We start from the raw sequence: 20556 nt of genomic DNA on the forward strand, positions 1-20556 counted from the left end.
GATTCTACCCCAACTTACAGGGATTTTTGATTAAAATCACTGAACTGACTTTCAATTCAAACTACGAGCCACCCTAAAACTGCAAATCCTCTGCTTGGATTTAATTAAGAATTTAATTTGGTCTACAAACCATGACACAGTCTCTAATAAACAAACTTGTAAAGCTTGTAGAATTTTTTTGTTTCTCTGTATTTTTCTCCGCAGTGTATCTGGGAAGAAATCTACAAGCACATTTGCAAGCACATTTAGATCCCCATAAATTCAAATTTATCCTGCTGCTAATAAAGACCTGAACCTAAATGTGCTGATTTAAGCCTTTAGGCTTGAAGATATACATCCAAGCAAGATGGAACCACACCATAATGCTACTACTACCGTGCTTTATGTTTGGCACAGCGTTATAGACTTAAAATCCTTACATTGACTTCCCCAAATATTCTCCTGGTTATTAAATACATAAACCTTTTCTGCATAATGGGGGAAGCTGGAAAAGAAAGAGCAGATTTTAGAGATGGGACTTCTTTTCTTCAGCACTGCTCTTTATTCCATGTGAATATTCGCTGTTATCTTCCAGTTAGAGGTAGGCTTGAGCTTTTGTCGCTGTTTTCCAGACAATGACAAAGTGGTCTTACATCTGCATGATGGTTCCATCCACAATAAATGTACATTTATGAGTTAAATTCTCATTATTAAAACCAATTGCAGTTGTAGGTGACTTTTTCTGCCTGGAAAATAAACAATTCAAATATAAGATTAAAGCCTAAGATGAAACTGGCATTGAAATCCATTCGGAGTGCATGTAAACTTCTGACCTGAACTGTTTAAGAAGTAACACAAACATGAATGAGAAACTATGCACAGCATTTATTGTCAGTTTCATTTAACACTGCAATGCAAAAAGGACCACTGCAAAGCAGAGCTGTATCATTTATAGGCATTAGCTAAGACACATAAATAGCTCTTAATTAATAACATGGGTATTACAATAAACATTACAATATAAATGCCTTTATTTTGAATATTAACAGTCCTTTGTTACACATGTACAGTCCTTGTTTACCTTTCTGTATTAACAAATGCACTAATTTCCAAATAATTTGGGTGATTAGGCTGATAAGCGCCTATACACTTATCAGAGGCTAAAAAATGTTTGAGACTTTTTCAGATTGGAAATGGGCCATAATTATAGAAGTGGACAATAAAAAAAGATCCAAGTATGTCTTTTGACACAACTTAGACAATTTAAGCTGTTAATAAACTGTCAAACTCACTTTGCACATGTTATACAATCTTTGGAATCATGATTTCCCACAGTTTGGATATCTGGGCTATTTCATACATCACATGTTATCAGTTGTATGTTTCAGGCTTACAGAAGTCATCCTAAATATCAAAACAATAAAGTCTATTGTCGACTAATCTCCAGATTAAATACATATAAGTGTTTGGCACATTAAGTTCTGTAAACAAATAAGTTTTTTTTAAATGTATTTTTTTACAAGAATGAACAAATGACACAGATTTGCATTTCACCAACAGAAAGTGTCCCTACAGGATTTAACTAGCTGGACTGGATCTTTTGTCAAGTTTACACCCAAGAGTCCAGCGGTGGAGGTTTGTTATCCATGAGCCCTACTGCAGGCCTGCCAGCTCTGATGAAGTGTTTTCTTTCACTTATTGCCTGTCAGAAAACAAAGCCGGAGTTTTGGTCATTTATCATAAGAAAGACAGTAATTTATACTTAAGATCATTTATAACCTACCTGTAGAGCATCTCTTTCTACAACAGGTCCCTTTCCGTCTCCAACTCTGTCATTTGACTCCAAGGTGGAATACACATCTGCAACAGAGCACAAGAAAATAGCGGTATAAGAAACATTTTCTATTCCAGGAATTAGTGGGTATTTTTTTAATCATTTATATTGTAAAATAAAACTATGCAATGTATTTTAACCTTGGTTTTTCTCCATGAGAGGCAATGTGATGTCATCGCTGTTTTGTTTCCCATTCTTGGGTTTTTTAGTAACACCTGATCCTGTTGGCTTCAAAAGAGAAATGCATTTTTAAACACTTTTTACAATGTTATTGCACATGGTGATCCACATTGTTTATTTGTTTTTTGTACTTTTCCTTTAATATTTAATAAAGACAATAATCATCATACTTTGTTTATTATTTTAAGTCATTTTGAGCCCCAGTTTATTGCTGGCATAGTTTTCTAAATTTAAATAAATAATAAAGAAAACATTACCAAATTAATATATTTTTACAAATTTGACAAATGAAGTAAACAAATTTACCCTATGCCAATCCAACCTATCCTAACCTCAACTAAGCTGTCTTGTTTTAAATTGCTATAAAATATATAAAAATACCTTAAAGTTGCTCTTGTTCCATCCGGCCTTGGTCAGAGTGTGTCTCAGCTCTTTGTAGGCCCATATTGTCTGAAGTACATGCGAAGCAGCTTTGGTCTCTCGTGTTGATTGGCTGACAATATATGATTTGATGGTTAATGACAACAATCAGCACCAAGACATTAATATCTGTATGACTGATATTTATGACCGCTGTTTAATGTGCTCATACTAACATGAGACACCCGCCCAAAACAAAGATGTGAAGTTTTTCAGCTATTCAACGTTTGCACATAGTATTCTTTTAAATGCAGTAACGCTTTTTTTTTAAACATTTAGATAAAATTCCTTTCTGATACATTTGTATACCTGGACTTATTTATGGCCACCAGTTTCTGCACAGCATGACCCTGTATGAGCACTCGAGCATTCTCAGGGTTGTCTGTAATGATCTCGTAAATTGTGTTCAGAATGGAAACCACCGTATCTCCCTCGAGATTTTTCACGGGGTGCTGCTGCCCGTAAGGCAAGTTAGCAACAAGGTCCCTCAAAGCATAGTTCCCTGTAAAGACAGACAGGCGGAGAAACTGTGAGTCTGCAGGTGTCGACGCCTCTGAATGAAGCAGAGGTCTTTAATTCTGTACCGATCAAGTCCTTATTCCTTCTGTCAATGGCGAGGTTGCGAAGAGCGATGGCCACGGCTCGCACGACTTTGTCCACGTCTGAGCGCAGCAGCTCCACTAAAACTGGCAGTCCTTTCTCTTTTCTCACCGTGGCTCGAATGTAGCTCGACCACTGCAAGAAGAAACACAAGAGTCCGTTGGCTCAGTCGGATTATCTTGAGAAAATTTTAAAACATCCAAAGAAGATTCCTTAAATTACGTTTTACTAGTAAACACTTTTATGTGCTCCTTAAGAACTCAAATATCTCTTAACAAGCCGTTGTCTTGAATCATTTTTACACTGAGAAGCCACATTTCTATATTTTACTTTGGATGTTATTTCTAAGACATATGGAACCACTCAAGGGGAAATTCAGTTGCAGCTTTTCTGATTATCTTGGCTAGAGACAAGGTCAGCGCACATTTACATTAGGTTGATTAATGATGCCTGCTGAAAAAACAAAATCAGCCAGCTGAAAAGAGACGAGAAGCCTTAGGTACTCATGGCCCCCCGAGTGCTGGCCTCTAGAAGTTGTCTTCTTTGACCCTGCACTGTTCTGGCACATTTAAGCTTTACTCATAGCACTTTATTCCAGGCCAGCTCTATTTTAAGTCTCTCCTCAAGCTGAACAGCAGAGATAGCAACAATGCTGTCAAGAAGCGCATCTCAGATCTGCTCCTCAGACACAAGATGATGTTTACAAACTATGACAGCAGCCACGGTGACTTCACCTACATAAATGATCATTCCCATTTGCACTGAAATAAAATCAGCCAAATGTGCTGGGAATAACGCTTCATGTTTTCCGAGTAAGGCTCCTGTAATTAGGGATCGTGAAAAATAACTTTGAACTTTTTTGTTTGCTTACAGCCCAGTGTCCCGCAGCGAGGTTCTGCAGAGCTCCTGCAGCGGCCTCCAGGGTGTTGTGGTTGTGACTGCAGGTAAGAAGAGAGAGGTACAGCCTCACCACCTCTGGCTGGTACAGCAGATCCAGGCCTTCAAGAGAAATAAAGACGCACCGTCAGCAGTTTTAACCTGTTGGATGAAATATATTTTGCAAACCATTAAAACCTTTCGTCATTTTGTTATGTTATAAGTACAAACTGTTTATGAGGTAGACCGTCGGAAGTGGAAGTGGATGTGGAAGTGGAAGTGGAAGTGGAAGGAAAATGTTTTTTGACATTTTTCCCAATTGAAAATAAAAATTTGTGCATTTGTCTTCTACCGAACTACACTGGATCAAACTTTTGCAGAATCACATTTTGCTGATATTTCAATTACAAGTCTAAAAAGTGAAATGCTTGCACAGTCTCTTTTTTCTATCTAATGGATAGTATCTGTTGACATGAATTTTTAAGATTTACCAGTGATTTACTTCTGGACTTTGACTAGGCCATTCTATATTTTAGAATGCTTTTATCCAAATCATTTCATCATAGCTTTGGCTGTATATTTAATGCTATTGTCTTGCTGGATGGTCAAAACTTTACTACTTTACTCTCAGGACTTTTGCATCTGCTAACACAGTTTCTTCCAGGATTACCCTGTATTTAACTCCTTCTATCCTCTCATCAACTCTCACCTGCCTTCCTCTTCCTGCTGAAGACACAACTCAATTCTGCTAGAGTATGTTTCTTGGGATTTGCCCAAAAGTTCAATTTTGGCCTCCTTTGACTAGAGCACCTCTGTTTGCTGTGTCCCCAACATGACTAGAGGCTAACTTTATCTGAGGCTTTTTATGAGTCTTTTTTAACAATAGTTTTCTTCTGTCCTTTGTTCCATAAAGGTCTGATTTGTTGAATGAACTATTTATTATTAGTTATCCTATCAGCAGGTTCTCCTACCTGAGCTGTGGACTGCTTCTCTGATTAATGTTAGTTCTTTTAAGTTTGGAAAATTATCCTTTTCCTTCCACTTCACCATTTTGTGCTCCTAAAATACACTGAAGTTCAATGGATGTGAATACTTCAGCAAGGCAAAATGCAAACTTCAGAATTTCTTCTACTTGAATATAATCTAGTTAGTAGATTAGTGGGTTGGTAGATAAATACGCATAGTGCTTTGCATGCACTGAACTGAGACTGCACTGAATGGAAAATACAACTGTAGCAGACTCATGAACTGATTATTTTGCACTGAGCCAGTGGAGGCTGCTGGATGGCTGACAAGTATAACAGTATAAGGCTGACCCTGAACTGTATCATGATTGTCAGGCTGATTTGCATTCACTGGCTGCAGCGTGGGAGGCATTAGCTAAGCTCTGATCTCCGTTTTAATGGCAGTCGGAGCCACAGGCTTGTAGCGCTATGGGTTCTTACTTAACTCAGTGTTTTTTATCCACACTGTACTCATGGCAACAAGAAGCAAACACAAAGTAAAACACAACGTGGAGACGGTGGAGCAGCAACTGAAGACATATGGAAAAGATGGGACATGCGTTGTTTGAAGCAAGTGCCAGCCAGGCATTTCTGTCATTCTCTGTACCGCAAACAAAAATGTCATCAGTGTCTCAGATGTTGGGCCGTTTTGCTTTAGTGGTGCAGGTGGAGATGTGTGGGGCTGCATTTAAATGATTTCCTTCCCAGGCCATGTCAATGTCATGCTTATACAGCAGATAGCAGAACCCAAGAAGCAGCTACAGCCTGGATGCTTCAGACTGCTTCTGTATGATGAGGATGTTGAACCACATAAAGGCATTTTATAAAATACACTATTTATATTTTATCTACTACTTACCACCTTAATTTAAAAAAAAAAAGTAGTTTATTTGCAAGTTAAACTGAGGTTATTTTTTTATTTAAAAATATGTACCTTTAATCAGTTCTGCACATTTTGGTAAGTCCAAAGTATTGTATTTCCTCTCCACAAATCCATTTTTCCAACCTGTACATCACAGATACATACACACACATGCACACAACACACAAGCACCAGTTTTCATCACATCAGCAAGCAGGTGTAGACAATTGCAGAAAAATCCACTGCAGCATTGATTCACAGTATCCACTGCTTTGGAGATATTCCGGCGTTGTGAGCAGACTGACCTTGACTGAACCACTCTTCTGATGAGCCCAGTTTGAAGGGAAAAGAAGAAAAGAACAATGTCACAGATTAGATTGTGGTGCAAAGGGACAGAGAGGCAGAAAAGCAGACAGAGCTCCTCCATGTGGCGACACACTGAGTTGCTGATTGGATCAGTTGGACCAGCAGCTTTCCTGAAAGCAACACAGCAATTATTGACGATGACTAATGTTTTTCAATGATGTGCTCACCTTCAGACTGAAGGTAATTGATAAATTCATTTCTAAGTAATTAGGTTGTCTTCGATATATATTTTTTTACACCACTTGAATTTTCCACATTTTTGAGATATTACAAGCGGCAATCAATTTTGTTTTACTTGACAGACCATTACAAACTAAATATTTATGAAGTGGAAGTGAAATAATACATGGCTTGCAATGTGTTAAGTTTTTTTTTCTTTATAAAAATCGTAAAATTGTAGTGTGCACTTGTAGTCAAGCTTTCAAAGTGTCAAACTCCTGTCCTTGAGTTGCGTGTCCTTCAACTTTTGCATGTATTCCTGCTGAATCCAGAGAATAAATGACCTTCTCTTCATGCAGTCATGTTTTACAGAGTTCTATTAAATACCTAATAATTAAACTCGGTTTTTTTTAAGCACAGATATGTCTAAAGAGTAGCAGTAGTCCAGCTCTCGAGGAAGAAAAAATAAATCAAAAATACAATCCTTTTCCTTCCACATTAAAAATACACAACTTTTTTATGGACTATTACTTACAGTTCCAATAAAATGCACTGACGTTTGTAACAGTAGTATAAAAAAGTTAAGGAGATGTGAATACTTTAGCAAGATGCTGCATAGAAAGAGTGCATCAAACAACATATAACAGATATACTGAGCAGTTACATATTGATTTCAATGTCTATCAGTGGATAGAGTTATCGTATATCGTATATATTCGAAGGTTGTAGGTTCGATTCCAGCTTCCTCCTGCCACATGTCGATTTGTACACTGATACGTAGATCAGTGGTCTATAATACCACCGCCGTGGGTAGTCAAAATGACTGGAAAGGTGCCATGTAAGTTCAGGCCATTTAGCCATTTGCAATAGCTTTCATCTTTTTCCAATACCTAATGTCTTTGACCTCAGGACAAGCTAATCCAGTCTGTTTATTACTGAACATCAAATATTAATGATCAGTTAGGTAAATGTAGCTTCACTGTTGACATTTTACTTTGAGTTCTTCAAGCTATAAAGATAAATCTTCCAATTAACTGCAGAGCTTAGTGAGTTTTAAAAAATTCTTGCCGGTGCAGTTAGCTGTGAATAACTTATACTAAAACAAAATTAGGGAGGAAAATATCAGTTTTTTACTAATGCATCACTGACACTGGTGTTACTGCAGATGCCTTGTTCATTGCAGCTGCAAGTCTGTTGCATCAGAAAGGGAGGAAAAGGCCACTTTACTCAGTATGAAACTAGACAGAGTCTTCAGGGAATGTGGCTAGGTCAGAACATTTCAAAAAAGAAAAAAACCCTTTGTGCACTGCAGTTCAAGATGCTCGAGGGAGGAAGAAATAAAGCTTAACTTTAATTAGAATGCCAAGAAATACATAACATTAAAGATAATCAAATTCTTCAGCTGTATATTTTACAAACCTTTGGGTCTTTTTCCTGAACAGCATTCTGGCTCGTTCTTCTTCTTCTGATGCCCCACTGTTCTCATCAGATGACCAGCATGGGGCTCCTGAAATCGCTCCGCTCCTGGTATTTCTTTATGAACGTGATAGGACAGGTTTCGAAGGATGCAGACGCAGTTTTCCACTGACTTAATTGAAAGGGACAGACAATTTATATCAGAGATCACACGTGAAGCATATAGCACTGGTCAAGTCTCTAGATTTAACTTTGACGTAAACAAAAAAACGGAAAAACAAATACTGACTTTTCATAGCAAAACTGAATTTCTGAAATGTTGCCTATTTAAAGAACAGCACCGCACTTTTATTGTTTGGAAGCACTTGTTCCGAGTTATCAAATTGTAAGGTAGTTGACTGAAAACTAAAAATGATGTCTTGAGCAACCTTATTGTCGGCATCCTTCTTGACGACGGCTGACTGCAGGGCGTGAAGGAGAGCTGCCACCAGCCCCTCACACTCCCTTAGCCTCTGTCGAGCCTCGGCCCCATCAGAGCTGACGTTCCTGCAGAAACAACTCTGTCAGAGGAGTCTGTGCAAACGCTGGCTGAATCCATGACAGACGTCTAGCTATACCTCAGGCATCCGGTGGTGTTCTTGAAGACGGTGGTCCACTCGGCGCTCAGCGGTTTAGATGCATCCACAGAGTCTCTTCTCCTCCAGCCTGAGTGTGGGATGATGATTTCGTCAGTCAGAGTTTGAAGTCCCTGGTTAATTATTGTCATCTTGAGTGGTTCGTGTGATGAGAGGTTCCACAGAGTTCCTGTGGGTTTTGTGGGGGAAATACGTTATTGGAAACACCTGAGAAGGTTCAGTCAGTGGCTGAAAAATCTCATCTGTACCTGTGGCTAACTCTTTGACTTCCATGCTGCTGGACTTCCTCAGCAGTCTAACTAAAGCTTGAATGCCATCACAGCTCTTGATGGCCATTTTGTTGTTGTGGTCTTTCCCATAGGATATGTTACGCAAAGCACCGCAGGCCTTGCGATGGACTTCAGCTTTGGGATGGTCCAACAGCTCCACCAGGATCGGCACCCCGTTCAGCTGCCGAACCTCCTGTTTGATCAGGTCGTTTTCATAACAGAGGTGCTGCAAGTAGGCAGCTGCGTTGGACTTGACAGGGTCCATTGGGTGCCTGAGCATCGAGATGACCTCATGCAAGTTGGGGTCTCTCCAGCGTGGGTCTCTTCGGATGCTGTCCAGGCTTACCATGCTGCTGCGTTTGTGGGGTAGCTGCAGAGTCTGCGCTCGGCACATGGCCTGGAAGAAAGGATTCAGGTTCCCCTCCAACTGCGCCATAAACGCGTCATCATAGCCACTTCTGCAAAGACAAAGTTTGGATGACATTTGATAAATAGATTCCATGCCAGAGTCTTTCCTGAAGAGGATTGCATCTCAATTTATCGCACAGCCATTTCATATTGAAAAATAGCTTTTGGTGTGTTTATTTGATTTATAACTGTGTAGTTTAAATCCATACAATATTTAGGTGAAATGTGCTCATGTGAAAATATAAGGCGGCCCCTGCTTGAGTCCCTTTTCCTGATGCCTCCCATAAACAGACAAAATGCAGAAAATTGTCAAAATTAGTTGCTAACAACGCGAACCAAGAATTTGCATTATATGTGTTTTTCAATTCTACGTTTCAAGATTTTATCTCCTTTGAAAACGTCTAATATTTCTCTTTAAATTGGGTGGTAAGCTCTGAATGGGATGAGAATAGTTTGGGATTTGCAGTCAAGGTAAAAAATATATGTATATACATTTTGGGTTTTCATAAAAGAGGGTGTCTGGCTGCAGCACTCAGAACCTTCTGACCAGTATAATTGCTGGACACTTCCACAGTGTTCCTACTTGCACATAACTGTTTCGACCGGAGGAGCAAGGAACATTCAAGCGTCTGGAAATTATTACCCAAGGATGAATCAGACTTCTGTTGGTCCACAACTATCTGGCATATACTGTATGTCACACAGAGATGTGCCTCTAGTTAACCCAGATGTATGTGAATTATTCTGGCTTCAACCTAATAAATTAATTTTGTCGATTCTAGCTGACATGACAGGAAAAGTCATAGAGTAAGTAGAGTAGATAAAGGGGAAGTGTAAAGCTCAATCAAGTAACTATGGGTTGAACTATGTTACCTTCGGTTTTTATAAAAATGTTGTATATCTCATTCATAACTGAAAAGAAATGTAACTTTGCAATTTGACACCTTGAATTCGGCCTCTGTCTTTGCTTCAGAGCAATTCAGATTTTCTGGAACTGTTTTTACAACCGTGGTTAGTTCAATACCTCACAATGAGATTGTAGCCTAAAGCCAAATGTTCACTGTTGAAAAACAGACAAGGGAAATGTAAGTATATGAGAATAAAAGTGCCAGTCAGGTATTTCTTTAATCATTTTTTATGAGGAATAGTGTGAAGTAACTGTCATACTGGGTACTGCAGGCTCTCTTTAGAGGTTATTCCCTGAATTTTGTGGTTATACAACCATCTCAAAAGAAATACTGCACAGAAGAGAGGAGATGAGTGGAATGAAGTATCTCTCCATGCCCACTAAAGCTAGCTGCAAAGGAAGAAGTGTCCAACACAAAATACAATATAGAAAATGGAGTAGTGAAGTGTAAAATAATTATGCCAAGGGATTTGATACAGGTTCTAACACTCACACAAAGTATGACCTATACACTTGTTGCTCACCTTTCTCAAGGTTCATTTCATCTTTTATTTTTAGCATTTTTCATACTTTTATTTCACTGGCTATAGATCCAAAACACTCATTTGTAAGATTACAATACATATTTCAACTTGGATCACAAGAGATGCCTCTAAACTGAGAATAGATTATGCCTGGCGCCTCTGTATAAATTAAAAGCAAAAAGGCAGAGTTGTTTTTCTTTTGCATCTTTACAAATTATTTATTAGAGAATAGGCAAGTTCATTACAAAATTCAAAATTGAATTAGCTTTTTAATTACACCTCTGTAATATTGAATCAGTAAATATTATCTGATAATATTATACAGACAAGTTACAGAGAGAAATTAGCTGTCATGGCTACTTTTCAGTAAAAAAATAATGTTTTCAGCTACAATCTCAAATTTTGAGTCTTTTAATCCTTTGATTTCTGCTTTGTAATTTAATTTTATGAGTAGTTAAACAATCTGATATTGAAATCAAAGATTATAAAATAGTTTCTAAGGCATGGTGCATCTGCTTGATTAATGGTTTCAGATTTTCAGATTTTGCCATTTTTCTAAATCAGTTTAAGTGTAATGAAGAATCTTTACGTTTTGTGATAATCTGCATTTCTCCTTCTCCATTAGCTAACAAACACACACACAAACAAACAGAAATGAAACAATGCCAATCCACTCAGCTACAAATGTGAAGGTCTAACAGTTAACATGTTGAATAAAATTTGTTTAGACAAATTTCTTTGTGCAACAGACGGAGGTTTTGTTGTCTCTTTTGTAAACAGTTTTATTACTCTTGTATGGGCCAAGGAAAAGCTTCTGGCAGGCAATAACACTTGAAACCTCCTTATCTATCAACTTTGCAGCCGCAGGCTGCCATCCCTGATTGATACCAGTTGCAGCTTAACTGCTGTCCATCTGTCTTGTTATTATCCACACGGACTCAAAGGATCGGAGCTGAGCTGCATCCTCTGGATGTCTATGCAGCTATCAAGCTCGACAGGTTTTCATCATAGAAAGCCTACAAGTTTAAATGCAAAATGGACTGTTTTTCTTTAACTATGGGTAGCTTCATATATGAATCTTCTCAGTTTATAATGCTGGTTTAGATGCAGTGGGAGTCAAAAAAATAGATTTTTATGGTGCAACGACTAATTACAAAGCACCCTAAATAACCCATTATGACACTCTTTGTTTACTGGTAACTAATAGAAACCCATTCTCATAGCATTCTCATATCTCAGAGGACAGATAGCTAAATCTTCTTTAGAAAGGCGTTTATAAAGTTCTTTCAACTGGAAAACAAATTAAACAATGCCTTGAAAATCTATTAAACATATTGGTCCTTTTCCCATTGGTTACATTACAGACTCCACTGTGTTTCATTGGTATTTTATGTGATAGTGCTACACAAAGTAGCCATAACTGTCAAGTGGGAAAAAAATAGTTCTTTTTGTTGAATCACCATTTTCTGAAATTGCAATTTTTTCTAGTAAGTCAGTATGACAGTGAATATTTTGCTACTTTGCAACAAACTGAAGTTCAGTCAGACTCGAGAGTGTGTAAATCCACAGTTCTCAGTTGAATTCAGGTCTGGACTTTGACTAAGCCATCCTCCATCATTTCTAATAAACCTGCCTATCCCTGCTGAAGAAAAGTATCCCAACACCAAGATGCTGCCATGATGTTTCCTAGTACGTCAAGGTTACATGCAGTGTTAGCTGTTGAAGTTGGTGACTGAAATATTTTTTTAAAATGTGAAAAAGATTTTCAGGAAGAAGTACTTTTGCATGTTCTACATAATCAAGAGTTCAAAGATGCATAACATTTTATATGATACAAAATCCCCTCACCTGGTTCTGGAGGGCTCCCGGAGGAGCTCCATGGTTGTAATTGGCCTAAACTGGTGCATTCCCAGTGTGTGGTAACCGGCAGCTGGGAGGTCGGCCTTCACATCCAGTGGATTTTCTCTGTTCTCCTCCGTCTGGTTGCTGAGTCCTGCGGAGGCGTAGCTATCTCTCAGGAACGGCAAAGTGTAGTGAGTGCCGGGCTGGAAGTTTTTGGTGGGCAAGTAGCCGTGGAGGCTGAAACGAGAAAGGCTTCCATATCCCGGGCAAGCGTCGCCTCCCATGCCCCTGAAGGCATCAGGGAGGGTGTAGACTCTGTTCTGGCTGTCTGGGTTTACAGGATGAGGCTCACCAGGCTGCAGCACCGGCTGGGGTTGAGCTGTTGCAATGGTAGTGCTGCTGGTTGTTGTGTTTGGAGCAGATTCAGAGGGCTCAACTTTCACTTCAGGAGAGGCTTTCTCAGCAGATACGCTGTCTTTACACTCCTGAGCCAACGTGACATCAGGAGTATCTGATGGGAGGACGTTCTCCTCTTTAATCTCTTCTTGCGTCTCACTCGGAGGCTTTTCACCCTCATGTTCCACCGCTTTGGACTCCTATAAGAATAGATTCACCACTGTAATTATACACAAAAATCTCCCTACTGCTAGTCTTTACAATCAAATTTGCCTAAGTGGTCCGCAGGGCTCCGGTCTCATCTTAAATGCCACCTGATGTGGCTACTTACATTCAGAACAAGAAGCATCTCAGTTTACTTCAAATTGACAAGGCATGTTTGTTGACCACAAAACACTTCCCTTTTCTCAAAGTAACTATTAATCATCATCACTTCAGCACAACCCTGGCTTTCTGATGAATTATGAATTAAGATTTCCTGCCAAAGAATAATGAATGCCCTTAGTTAGAAATTAGTTTTGTCGCTGTTTAGCAGCAGAATAAATTGGAGGAATTTAATTTTCTGGTGTGGGAAATTGTGATTTTAACTCTTTTGTTCCAAAACGCAAGGAAAAATTTGTTTTTCTGTACGCTGTAGGACAAAAACAAAGACATTTTTGCTACATGGATACAGCTTTTTAATGAGTCGTTATATAAACCTCAGAGTCAGTCTGCTGTGGGGTGTCAGTTTCTGTGGAGCTTTCATTGGTTGAGGTCATCACCGAGGCGATGGAAGTGGGCGTGTCCAGTTCATCAGCGGTTGTTGGGTTTTCATTGTTTGCCTCTTTAGCCTCCTGTGGCAAAGACAAGGGAGTTGGATCCTCCAAACTCTGCTCCTAAAAAACACACACACCTGTGGGTAAGTACCTGTTACCTATCAGTATAGTTAAAGTTTTTCTTTGTTAGTATGTTGCTCATGAGGCTCAGTAAACAATAGACAGATAGATAAATGAATCTAATCAATGTTCTGTATTTCTAATGCAGTATGCACAAAATAATTTATTGCTGAGGTGTTAAAAAAAGAAAAAGAAAAACAGGCCTTGAGGATTTGAAGTTTGACACCTCGATATGTTCTGTAAGTGGATAAGTTTCTCTTGCCAAGTGCCTCCAGTTGACATGTTTTATGATTTGGTGCTATACAATCAAATTGAATTGAATCAAATTAAATGACATTCATTCAGCAACCGGAAGGAGCAGATCACAGCAGCAGCAAAAAATGATAAAACTTTACCAAACAAGTTAAAAATCTCACAAATTCAGCATTGCTCTATGCTGACTTTTAGCAGTAAAAAAAAGAAATGAAATATGTAGTACCCTTTAAATATAAATGTTTTTACAGGGATGCTGAACAAACATTGTGTTGCTCTTTACAAATAAGAAAATATCTTTTTGGGGAAAAAAAAGTTCGATGTGTTGTGATTTTGTGAAACAATGTTATTTTATACTTGTGCTCCCATTTTACTGGTTATTGCACATTCATGTCTCCATCGATCGAATGCCTTACCTACTGTCATGGCTGCCAAACATTTACATCTACATTTAATGCCTAATAACAAGGCAAGCAGAACGAGCAGCTATGATGATAATAAGTAGCATAGTTATACAGGAGGAGGATGTTCATTCGTGAGGTTATTCTCCCTCTTATGTTGTTTTAAATTGTGTTGCATTTCTTTTTTATTTAATATATTTTGCTTTATTATTTGAGCCGCTTGATTCACTCAGTTATTATCCAGTTTTTCTAATACCACTTTGTCTAAATATTGCACTTACATTTTTCCTGGGAACCTAGAATTGAATAGGACTAAAGAAAACATATGTGACATATGACCACCACAGTGAATTGCTTAGTACTTTAAAAGAGAAGAAAAGCCACAGTAAGAAACTTTAGGATACCAAACTGATGTGTAAGAAAGAATGATGTATGTGCTGGCAGATACATCCTGATATCTGAAGATTATTCACTATTTGCACAATTGCCTTCTTATTTACTTGCTCACTGAAGTGTGATTTCATTTATTTTGCCCACACCACGCCATTCCTGATTGCCTTGAAAGTGAGTAATTACTTGCCAGTATGAAATCGATTAAGTTATTGGCCACCTTTCTTTGCCCTTATGAAAATGTCTCGCACCCAATGTGAGCTGCTTTCCTGTGATTTGTCCAAAATCTTACCAGCAACTTTTAATAGCGCTGCAAAGGTTAAGCTAAAAGACAGAAAAAGAAGAAATGCTGTTTATCATTTGTTCTCTGTGTCTCAACTCAGATTGCAGTGAACATGAGGGAAAACCTAAAGCTACACATTTTGTTGACGTTCATGCTGGGTTTTTTATTTTTGTTTTTTAACAGAATTTATTTGTAGCATGCTGCTCTGGTGCAGATTAGTAGGTCAGCTCCGCTGGTGAAAATATAACACATGTACTATTTGTTTAGCTGTCTGTCTGCGAGAGGAAGCAAAAATATTGGATGTTATTGATGGAGTCTTCCATTTTATTCCCACTTTGTTATGTAAGTATTTATGGCATGTTTGACAAAAGTAGTGCTGTAATGGGGCTAGAAGTGAATCAGGCAGTTATTGGCTTTCACATTTAATCAGTGGCGGGCTTTGATTTTGCTCAATGTGGCTCTCCTCCCGGGGTACCAAACTGCCAGAGAGGAGCAAGAGCCTTTTCAATTGCTTTTAGTTAGCGCCGTGAAAAAAAAAAAAAAAAGAAGAAGCAGGGTTTGCTGGACACTGCTGCTGTTTAACAGAACTAATGTTGGTTTACTATGACCTAAATGAAAAGGTTGTTGCTCAAACACATTTTTTAATATGCACAACCTTTCTTCTGTTTGTTAAAACTCTCACAAAAAGCATATTTTCATTTATTTGTTTAGACAGTAGGTCGACCTTACTATGAAACAAGAGGGAAAACGGCAATATTCAGACAGCTCAAACCTGCACTAAATCACTCTAAACAGATTATGAAACCTTTGCTTTAATGAGAGTCTTGCCTATGGTGCTAATTTTGCATATAATTCATTGCAGCAGTTCAACCTTGCTTTGCAAAAGTATTCACACTGCTGGAAATTACATTGAAACCACATATTTCATTGTATTTTATTGCATTTTCTTCTGACAAATCTACGTAACTGGAACAAAAATGATACACAATTTATTTATTTTTTCAAATACAAATCTGAAAAGTGTATAGTTAACTCCCTTCACTATGATACCTACACAAGTCTACTAAGGAGGGATGTAATCTTAATGTAGATCTAACTGTACTGTGAATCACAAAGAACAAGATTACTGTGTTTTGGTCTGTCACATAAAATTTCAATAAAATACTTTGACGTTTGCTGCTCCAATGTGGAGTGAATACTTACAGCATGGCACTGTTTGTGTTTCTTTAATTTGTTCTTGCTGATTTTATGCAAAAGTTAAATCTCTCCGTTCCAACATAATGCATTTTATTTGGCTGTGGAGAGTAATTGTTGTTGTTTTTTTTTCCTTTTACAAACTTTGCATTCATTTGAGTGTGTCAACAAAAATTGGATTTGCTGCTCTATTATACCTGAATGAAAAACTGATTCATTGATGCAGCTGAATTCCCCCAATAGCAATGCAAGCAACCTATTAAAAAATATATTAAACACAAAAGGCACCGCACTGAATCCTTCATTAGTTTTTTTTTAATTATTATTTGAAGGGTTTCAGCATTAAGTAAATCAATTTTCACATAGAAAATGTGTGTAATCCAATCAGAAATGTGTCACATGTTCATATTCAATATGCTGAAGCATCTGCTGAGATTAGAAGCAGATAAATTGATTAATCTCCACAAATTATTGTCTTTCCGAGGCTGCGAAGCCCAACCAAACAATCAAACACAAGCTGAACTCTACTGCATTAAATCAGGCTGGAGAGGAAAGTGGAGCTGTCGGTTGAAAGTGGAGAGGAAAAGAGCTCGATTTTCAAACACCAAACACAAGGGCCCTCTCATATCCCTGAACAAAAACGTGTCGGAGGGAAGAGGAGATAAAGGGCCTGCCCAGGAAAAACTGGCTGTGGGGAGAGATCATCCTGGCTTGATCACCCCTGGGGGAGGCTGATTGGATATTGTTAGGCGGCACTAAATAAATGCTTGGCCAGAACACAGGCGAGGTACCACTGTCCTCTACAGACAGCTTGATTAAGGATTTGGAGGATGATAACAGGCTGGACACGAGCCTATGTGCTGCCGTCTCTGTCTGATTCGAGCTCCAGGGAAGGCAGGGCCACTGTGTGAGTCAAAGCTTATTTAAATAACTCACTGCACCATCACTGAGTGTGCTCTTGAAGCCAAATAGGTCAGGTTGGAACGACTGATTTAGAGCTAGCTCATAGGCACAAACAAAAAACCGGTAGATATACAGTTTACTAGAGCAGCACAACTGGCATTTAGTTCCTGTGAACTCTTATCGTCACGGCCGACTAAAGGTAGTGTGAAATTTAAGGAGCTGCAAAGCCAGACATAAACCAGTTCTTCACACAAGCAATGACCCGAATATCTTATTAGAAGGCTAATTTAATGTGAGAAACTGATGCACTGGATTGCAGTGTCATTAGATCAAGCTGAAGTGCAGCTTGTCTTGAACAGAAAGACCATTTTTATGAAACTGCAGAGCTGACACAGCAATGGCTTCACAAGACAATAAAAAAGAGACATCGGCCGAGCGATGTCGGGAAAGCATTAACAACTTTGTCACAAAATCCATCTGCAAAGCCGTGCAATCTGTTGAATCAGTGCCACTCATATTTTTTTGGAGGAGACTATGCCTACTGCAAATAGAAGCTGTAGCGTAGCAGATGTTTTTCCTGCAGAAACACCATTGCCTGCACAATCTTATCCATGACTGCCCTTAACAAGACACAGACACCAAAAAAGGCACAACTAAAGTCAAGGGAGAAGAGGGGAATTACTCTCAGTTTCTAAAGTTTTACTCCACATCATTATGCTGCCACCACCGGCTCTTGCATTGGAGGCCAGTGTCTGATTCAAGCTCCAAAGAAGGTCAAGGCATGATTTAAATGGCCTCAAAACTTGTCTGCAAACTGTTCAATCTGCTAAAGCTGCAGTATGTATTTTTAATAAAGAAAATGTTTTTGTTACATACTATACTGTCTCTACATTCTGACAGTTTCAACAAATGTGTAAAAAAAAAATTTTTTTTATAAAAGTTACATACTGTAGCTTTGAATCACTGTTGCATTTAAGAGATCTATGGACTTTTTTTTGCATTTCCAATTGTTCTGTTCTGTAACTTAATACAATATCTCACTAGAAAGAGGAAACTGATGCAAGTTCTCATTGTCCTTTCAATGCTACAAAAATAAGGCATTCCCACAGCATGATGCTGCCACCACAGGTGCCTCTGTGATGCTGACTGTTTGATTTAAACCCAGAGGATGTTCATCCAGAGTGTGAGTAATAACTCATTCCACCATCACTTAAAGTGCTGTTGAAGCCAGATATGTCAAGCTGATGGCTCTGAATCAGACAGGACTTAAAAAAAAAAAAGATCAAAAATGGTAAATGGATGCTGGATCCAGAAGGCAGAATGACACAATTTGCATCATCCCATAGATTCCCAGCAACAATGCCAGCTAAAGGCAGGGTGCAATTGTCTGGCACAACTGCAAGTCGTTACTTGCAGTTGCTTCACATCCTCTTTAAAGATGAGCGGTGATTTCCTGGAAAGCAACATCTGCAAAGGAGGCGGCACAGTGGAGCAATTGATTGAAGAAGGTCCTGGGTTCTTTCTGCTTGGAGTTTGCATGTACTCCCTATGAATGGGCAGGTTCACTCTGGGTACTCCAGTTTTCTCCCACATTTCTAAAACATGACTGTCAATTGGTTACACACTAAAATCCCCTGCGGTATTAGTGTGCGCGGGTGGGTGTGCAGGTGTGTGTGGGCGTGCGCATGCCTGGTTGACCTCTGAGGACCATTAGCTTCATATGACATCTCCCAGAACAATTGAAGCCTTTTCTATTTCCTTTTAACTCTGCAGAGCATGCCCACAGCATGATACTGCCACACAGGCCTGTGTATTACTGTCTCTACCTGACTTAAATTCCGACAAAGGTGAACCAAAGTTTAATTAAACAACTTACTGCACCATTACTTCCTGAAGACATGGGTCAAGTTGACAGATCTGAGTTTAAGGAAAAAATAAAAGAAGGTGATAGAAACAGAATAAGATGTTAGACTAGCATCTAACTACCATCAGCCCTCAGCATCAATGCTAGCTAAAGGTACAGGCTTACATGTCCTGGTATCAGTCACTTCTGACACAAGCAAATCAAACTAAGTATCTTCTTAGAAGAACAAGCTGATTTTGAAAAAAAAAAAAAAAAAAACCCTGCTAAACAGGACTGCATCTGTCTTAAAGAAATGCTGGACTGATGCTTCGACAGGAGAGTGGAAAAAGACATGCACACCAATCTAATGATGTCAGAAAACATTAGCTACAACTTTGTCACAAAACTCATCCGCAAAACCGTGCAATCTGTTGAATCAGTGGCCCTCATTTCTTCAGGGGACATTCAGATGCTGGGCACTCTGCTGAAGGTACTGTACTGCGCTGAAACGGTCCCTCATTGGTGCCATAAAAGACTCGTTTTCTGCAGAAACACCATTAACGTCATGGTTAACCGTAACCTCACCGGGCTGCCAAGAAACGACTTCTCAGAGAAAAATGAAACGAGAAAGTTTCCATTTCCCTCCACCGCTGATCGCACTCTGATCCCCAATTAGCTAAATGCTGCATGGTCAAATTTAATGTCTCCCCGCTTCAACATGGCAACGCGCTCACCATCAGTGTGCAGAATTAACCCCATCCGAGATAATGCCATCAAAGTTATACCCCCTCCCCACACCCTTTACTGAGGTTGCATTCATGCATTGCCTCTTCCACTTCAACACACATGGATGCAGGAGGTAAAGATGTTTTGCATCATGTCACCAGAAACACAAGCAGACCGCACCGAGCAGCACCGAGAGAGGTAAGGGAGTGAAGCAAGTGATGCCTCCTCCATTCATCATGACAGAGGCAGAAAGCGGAGCTGTGGAGTGCCAGTTCTCCGCAGGAAAAGTGATGGGCTAAAAAAAAAAAAAACAGGGAGGATGCGGAGCAGATAGAGCCATTCCAGCACACACTTACCTCTTTCACTTCAGCAGGCATTGCCACGTCTTCCCTGCCTCCCCACGAATGATGAACAAGATGCGTCCCTCAGTGAGTTTCTGTGGCTCTGCTGATTGTGTTTTTCTTTTCTTTTCTGTTTTTTTTAGAGCTTCTGAAGCAGTTCAAACATGAGCAGCCATCCTTCCTCTCAGCTCCCACCAACACACGTCCACCGCTGCTCTCTCCCTCAGGCTCACACACTCTCTTGCTCTTCTTCCACTCACAAACACACGCACACACGCGCACGCACACCCCAGACGCACCATGCACACATTTGCTCAACATAGACGTTCTCCCTCTTCCTCTCTCCCTCTCCCTTCCCCTCTCATAACTGCACTCCTCCTCTGATCTGTGCTGCAGTTAATGTGTGCGCTATTAGCAAGGTGCTGAATCAACTGAGTGATGCTGAGCCTGTGAATGGCTTAGGTGGGTGCAGACCCCTGCAGTCCCCGTGCTTCCCCCCAACCCGCAACCCACGTCCCTCCCAACTATCCCCTCTACCCCACATTTCCCGGTGCAGGGGTAGGGTTGCGCACGCCTGATGACACAACACGCACATGCACACACACACCATTCCCCTGTGGCCACAGAAGCAGATGCAGCTGGAGCGCGGAGCAGCCTGCACTGGTTCCGTC

The 20556-nt window shown here is 39.5% G+C and overlaps 1 protein-coding gene across 2 annotated transcripts; it reads right to left on the reverse strand.

Annotated features, from left to right (window-relative positions):
- Nucleotides 1-844: 844 nt before the first annotated feature.
- Nucleotides 845-20314, reverse strand: arvcfa (ARVCF delta catenin family member a). Of its 2 annotated transcripts, XM_028026499.1 has the most exons (16): nt 19901-20314; nt 13376-13552; nt 12288-12877; nt 8580-9058; nt 8314-8500; nt 8125-8242; nt 7700-7868; nt 6061-6078; nt 5828-5899; nt 3885-4012; nt 2998-3148; nt 2723-2915; nt 2375-2486; nt 1954-2041; nt 1763-1839; nt 845-1681 (listed from the first exon to the last, which is right to left on the reverse strand). In XM_028026499.1, the coding sequence occupies exons 1-16, from the start codon at nt 19919-19921 to the stop codon at nt 1589-1591; spliced, it is 2673 nt and encodes an 890-aa protein (XP_027882300.1). In that variant the 5' UTR covers nt 19922-20314; the 3' UTR covers nt 845-1588. The 2 variants fall into 2 exon arrangements, with proteins under 2 accessions (XP_027882300.1, XP_027882301.1); XM_028026500.1 differs by lacking the exon at nt 5828-5899 and having other exon boundaries at nt 19901-20313.
- Between the last annotated feature and the right edge of the window lie 242 nt (nt 20315-20556).

The sequence above is a fragment of the Xiphophorus couchianus genome, chromosome 8 (genome assembly GCF_001444195.1).
Source record: "Xiphophorus couchianus chromosome 8, X_couchianus-1.0, whole genome shotgun sequence".
Lineage (NCBI taxonomy): Eukaryota > Metazoa > Chordata > Actinopteri > Cyprinodontiformes > Poeciliidae > Xiphophorus > Xiphophorus couchianus.